This window comes from Sceloporus undulatus, chromosome 2 (genome assembly GCF_019175285.1).
Source record: "Sceloporus undulatus isolate JIND9_A2432 ecotype Alabama chromosome 2, SceUnd_v1.1, whole genome shotgun sequence".
Classification (NCBI taxonomy): domain Eukaryota; kingdom Metazoa; phylum Chordata; class Lepidosauria; order Squamata; family Phrynosomatidae; genus Sceloporus; species Sceloporus undulatus.
Window position 1 is genome coordinate 18,360,702 of NC_056523.1, and position 6,219 is coordinate 18,366,920.

Below are 6,219 nucleotides of genomic sequence, written 5' to 3' on the forward strand. Positions count from 1 at the left end.
ATGCATGGAACTGAAAATATAGAGCTAATTCACATAGATACACGAGAAACAGTGAATGGGCCCAGCAAAGACAAGAGAAGCACCAAAGAATATCGGAGTAAAAGGGCCATTTCAAAACCTCTCTATAAAGGTAAGTTATGATTGATATAGGCAGGATTTTTTCCCTATTGTTAGTCAGTGTGGCATAGTGGTTAACAACAAATTTAAAATGGTACAATTTAAAAACAACACAAAAGCATTTTAAAAAGTATAAACAAATAATTTAAAAGGTTAAAATAATTATGCCTTAAAATATTAAACTTTATTTAAAACTATATACAAACCTTGTATACAGTGTCAAATCCTTGGACAGCATTTGAAAGCCCAACTTGTGTCACTTTGAGAAAGCCTGGCACCATAAGAATGTTTTTATCTGTTGCTGAAAGGGAGCGCAGGGATGGGGCCATCCTGGCCTCTCTTGGGAGGAAGTTCCAGAGCTTGGGAGCAGCCACTGAGAAGGCCCTCTCCCTTGTTCCCACTAAAGCCTGAGAAAGTGGTGGGACAGTGTGAAGACCCTCTCCAGACAAACTAAACACTCTAGTGGTCTCATAAAGAGAGAGACGGTCCTTCAAATAACCTGGACCCAAGCCATATAAGACATTATAGGTCAAAACCTGTACTTTGAACTGTGCACAGAAATAAGCCAGCAGCCAATGAAGCTCTTGCTACAGGGGAGTTCTGTGCTCCCTGTAGTCATTCCATTAACAAACTGGCTGTTGCTCTTTGAGTAAAGGTCCTTTTCAAAGATAGCCCATGTAGATAGGGTCAATTACAATATTCCAAACAGAATGTAGCCAAGGGAATGTACTATCATGGCCATATCTGAGTTCTCCAAGAATGGATGCACTAGCTTTAACTGTGCAAAAGCACTGCTGAAACTTTGGCCTTGAGGCTCACAGCTGAATCCAGGGGTACCACCAAAATGTGAACCTGATGTTTCAGGGAGAGTGTAGTGTTATCTAACACAAGATGAATCCTTATTCCTGGATATGTCTTTCCACTGTCTAAGACTGCCTCTTGTCTTGTGTGGATCAAGTTTCAATTTCTTTGTCCTCATCCAGTTCATTACAGCTGCCAGTCACCTGTTTATCATAGGAACAGCTTCCTTGGAATTAGGTGGAAAGCTGGGTATCATCAGAATACTGGTGACATCTGCCTCCAAAACTTTAGACAATCTCTCCCAGTGGTTTCATGTAGATACTAAAAGCACAGAGGATAAGGCTGAACAATGAGGGACCCCACACACCAGTGACCAAGGAGTTTAGCAGGAATCCTCCAGCAGTACCCTCTGAGAGCACTCTTCCCAAAAAGAATGGAGCCACTGTAGAACAGTACCTCCAAGCCCTATCCACAAGAGGCAACTCAGAAGAATACTATAGTAGATGGCATTGAAAGCCGCTGAGAGGTCCAGCAGAAGCAGTAGGGACACGCTACCCCCTGACCAGTTCCCCACATAGGTCATCCATCAAGTCAACCAAAGCCGTTTCTGTCCCATAAGCCTGTAGGAACCCAGACTGACATGGGTCTAGATAGTCTGTCTCATCCAGGAACCCTTGGAGTTGAGAAAATATGCTTAAAATTGATTTACGTTCCTGTGTAAATATTGTGGCCCTGAACATGGCAGGCACTAGAAATAGTGAAGAATTGGAGTATGTGGGTGTCTTTCCCCTTCATATCCTGATTATAAGTTTCCTAGAGGTACTTGATTGGCCAGGGCTAGAAATAGCATTTATATAGGAAGATGGCTCAAGGAGAAGAGCAAGGCTAATAGGAAGTTGAACACGCTGCAAAGGGTAGGATAGCTTTTTACCCAATGGTTGTTTGTTTAGTTTCCAACAAAAACTTGGTAGACTTACCTTATATAATGACCTCATTTTGGATATACTGAGTGCATTTTATGGGTTTCAGTAAGATGGCATCCCAGTCCACACTAAAATCAAGCAATTGGAGCTCTCTTTCTCTTTGCAGGGATGCGGTGCTTTCCCAATTGTAGAAGAGTTGCTCATACATTACTTGTGAGCTTGATGCTTAATGCCATTCTGCTCACAGTCATTATTGGATTAGGTGAGTGAAGAGCTGCATTTATCTACTCTGCTGTGCTTTCTCTGTCAATTTCATTGCAAACATTCCCCACTCTCTTGTACAGAGGCACCTCAGTGGTAACATTTCTGATATTCCCTGAGGACCATTTAGAAGTGGATGCCCACCATCCAGTTAATTCAGCCTTTGTGTAAAGTTGTGATAAGCCAATATACCTACCTGGTCTTGGATCCCATAGGTGACATACACCAGCTGAACTCCAGGTTGCACCAATTGCAGAAGGAGTGGAAGGCATGGAGAGCCAGCATGGTGTAGTGAATTGAGCATTGGACTACAGCTCTGGAGACGAGTGTTCTAATCCCCGCGAGCATAAAAAACCACTGGGTTATCTTGGGGCTCAGAGGATGGCAACATCGATCCCCTTCTAAAGAAAGGTGCCAAGAAAACCCTATGATAGTTTCACCTTAGGGGCACCATAAGTTAACAATGACTTGGAGGCACACAACGCTTGTCAAACAGCCTTAGTATAAAGCAATAGCTAGTGGATTTCTAGTTTTAGCTCCCCCCCACCCCAGTCACAGTGGAGGAAACATTCTAGTTGCCTTCTTTTGCCTGGGGAAGAAAGTACACAGTTATACTGAGAAAATACGCTGCTTGGTCTTCCTCATAATGTGCAAGAGCAGATGGAATAGACTCAGATGCATCCCACTAGCTGAGCAGCACCCAAGTGAATATCTCTATTTACAGAAGACACCTGTATCTAATTTCGGGCCACAAAGTGCTAGTCTGTATTGAACCTGTGCATCAGACTATGTCTGGCTTCTCCTTTTCACTGTATAACAAACTCCAGGAGAACATGGTCTCTCTCACCTAAGGATTCCTCCACATGCACCCCATTAACTAGGTCACCCCTGTTGGTTAGGATTAGATCTAAAACAGCAGATCCTCTTGTTGCTTCACCCACCTTTTGGACAAAGAAATTGTCTTCTAGGCAAGTGAGAAATTTGATAGAACTTAAAGTTTTGGCTGAATTTGACTTCCAGCAAATATCAGGATAGTTGAAGTCACCCATCACTACTACACCTCTCCTTTCTGAGTATGTAGTCATCTGTTTTAGAAAGGCATCATCCAATTCCTCCATCTGACTTGGCGGTCTGTAGCAGACTCCCACAAAAACATACCTGTTGTTTCTCTCCCCTTTAATCCAGATGCTCTCCACCTGGCTTCCAGGATTGATGTCCTGGATTTCTTCACTGGTGTAAACATCCCTGACGTATAATGCTATTCCTTCTCCTTTCCTGTTTGGCCTATATCTCTTAAAAAGGTTATACCTTTCTATTATACATTACAATTGTGAGATTCATCCCAGCAGGTTTCAGTGATGCCTATTATATCATATTTGCTTTGTTGTACTAGGAGTTCAAGTTCATCTTGCTTATTTCCCATGCTCTGTTCATTAGTTTAGAGACATCTAAGACCATGTGTTCCCCCTACTTGCTGCCTGTGCAATTTTTTCCCCTCCCACTTTTGGGTCCTTGCACTGTTTGCCTTGTTCCCTCTATAATACTTTGACTATTTTCTCCATCCCTTTTGCCTTACAAAATACTCCCTCCCCCATGAAACTCAGTTTAAAACTCCATGATCAAATTGTTGAGACTATTTGCAAAAACATTTCTGCCAACTGGTGTGAGGTGCAACCCATCTCTTGTCAGAGGTCCCCCTCCTCATGGAACCGCAGCCCATAATCCAAGAATCCAAATCGTTCTTGGTGGCACCATCTGCAGAGCCAGTTATTCACTATGCTATTTTCCTTTCCCTTCCTGGACCATATACTTCAACTGGGAGAAGAGATGAGATAACAACTTGTCATCTAGCTCTTTAAGCTTCCTACCCAAAGCCTCATAATCCCTTCTGATATTCTGAAGGCTATGCCTTGCAGTATCATTGGTTCCCACATGGACCAAAAGGAAGGGGGTAATGGTCAATTGGCTTGACAGGTCTTGTCATCCTGACTGTCACATCACAGATTTTTGTCCCAGGGAGACAACACACTTTCCAAGACATTTTGTCAGGCCCACAAACCACTGCTTCTGTACCCCTCAGCAAGGAGTCCCCCCCACAACACATGCCTCCTCCAAGACTTAGCAATGGCTGTTCCCTGAGGTGGTACTCCCAGGGTCCCCTGCACTGTCTCTGAAGTCTGTCCCTGTTGCTCTTCCTCATCATCTCTGAAATGGGAGAGAGCTCCAAATCAATTCTGTAGCTGCAAGCTCCCAATGTGTGATATTCCTCCAACTGTCTACCTCCTGTGTTTGTCAAGTGACCTCCTCCCTAGCAACTTCCTCTGTGTGTTCTCCATTCAAGACAATCCTCTGCCAGCAGTTATATAGAATTATGCTACTAGTCCTGACCCACAGAAGTGACTCACAGTTTAAAAAGTTCAAAAACCTACCCAGAAACAGCTTTGTGCAAGCGATGTTATCTGAAAATCTTCAGTGTGATCGCATGATAGGACAGGATAATATTAATCACCTGTCTCAATTTTTGAAAGCTTTCTTACCATCAGAGAGAAGAGCACAGCAACTGTTACTAGTTCATTCCACCACTCCAGTGGACTGCTGTCCTGATGGCTGGGTTGGATATAGAAGGAAATGCTACTATTTTGCAAAGACAGAAGGAAACTGGATATCTAGCAAGAGAAACTGTTCTTCTTTCAGTGCCTCTTTAGCTGTAGTTGATTCCCAAGATGAGATGGTAAGTAGTAGTAGTAATAATAGATTTTATTTCTTACGTGCTTCTCCTCAAGACCTAAGGCAGAGTACAACATGGATTAAACCACATATAATCATTTAAACATAGAATGATATGGACTGTAGTGATATGGAAAGCAAGTGCACAGAGTGGTTCTAATCACCAAATCTTAGTCAGAAGATTTCATTCTTCTGTTTGGATTACCAATCATAGAATCGTAGAGTTGGAAGAGACCACAAAGGCCAGCCCATCTCCTGCCATGCAGGAAAACACAGATAAGAGTCGTTCCATTCTCTGTCCTCCCTCTGACCATCCCTCCCCTGAACCTGACCCTTTCTCCGGCTCCCTCCTCCTCCTTCACCCGATGCTGCCCTTGGCATCTCCAGCTCCATCCCCCTCCTCCTGCCCCCCATTACCTCGATTCTGTCCTTGGCACCCCCGGTTCCATCCTTCTCCTCCTCCTCCTGCTCCATCCCCTAATTCTGCCCTTGGCACCACCGGCTCCATCCTTCTCCTCTTCCTGCTCTGTCACTCCGATGAACCCTCCCTCTGACCTAAGTCCCTCCCCTGAACTTGACCCAAACATGACTGGGGCCAAGTTCATATTCATGAATAAAATCAGCAGGATGCTTGAGTCTCTCCCCACTGCATTTGTGTGTCTTCAAGTCTCCCGTTGACTTATGGGACCCTATGAATTTCATGGGATTTTCTTAGGCAAGGAATACTCAGAGGTGTATTTTGTCAGCGTCTTCCTCTACAACCTACAGGGCCTGTTATTCTCTGGTGGCCTCCCATCCAAGTACTAACCAGGGCTGATTCTGCTTAGTTTCCAAAATCAAATGAGATCTGGTGCCTTTAGGGATTAACTGGATATCAATGTTTTTAAATCACACCTCCTTGGCCCTAGATCACAGTGTTCCATTCTTGCATACCAGTCTTTCCCCACTACCAGCCAGCTCTCTAGGATGATTGGACAACCCATCCCCTGCATGTTCAGAGAACATGAGGTTGTAGTCCAAAATATCTGGAGGACAACAGATTGGAAACAGTTGCTCTTTTATATAATGAATGATGAGTGATCAAAGACGGGGGGAATCATCTAATATTTCAGTTTTTCAATTATTTTGTCTATTTGTTATACAAAAATCAAGTTGTATATAGAGTCCTTTCTGACAAGTAAATGCAGGAGTCTGCAAAGGTAAATGTTTTGGAGATGCTCACAAAAATCAGTCCAATGGTGCCCTTTTTTCCCCCCCTTTGGGAGGGAAAAACAAAAACAAATATGCCCTGCAAACGTAACACAAATCTACCGTAGTTAAGGATGATACCAATTGGCTAATGTTTAGGAAGTTACATCCCTCCCCCGCAGCACCACAAACAGCACAATGT

At 43.6% G+C, this 6,219-nt stretch overlaps 1 protein-coding gene across 1 annotated transcript in view; it reads left to right on the forward strand.

The window, feature by feature from the left end:
* LOC121920283 (C-type lectin domain family 2 member B-like) overlaps positions 1 to 6,219 on the forward strand; it is a 16,533-nt gene continuing 10,314 nt past the window's right edge. Inside the window, exons 1-2 of the mRNA XM_042447412.1 lie at positions 1 to 130; positions 4,646 to 4,833. Of these exons, the coding sequence (XP_042303346.1) occupies positions 1 to 130; positions 4,646 to 4,833 (318 nt within the window). The remainder of the gene's footprint in view (positions 131 to 4,645; positions 4,834 to 6,219) is intronic.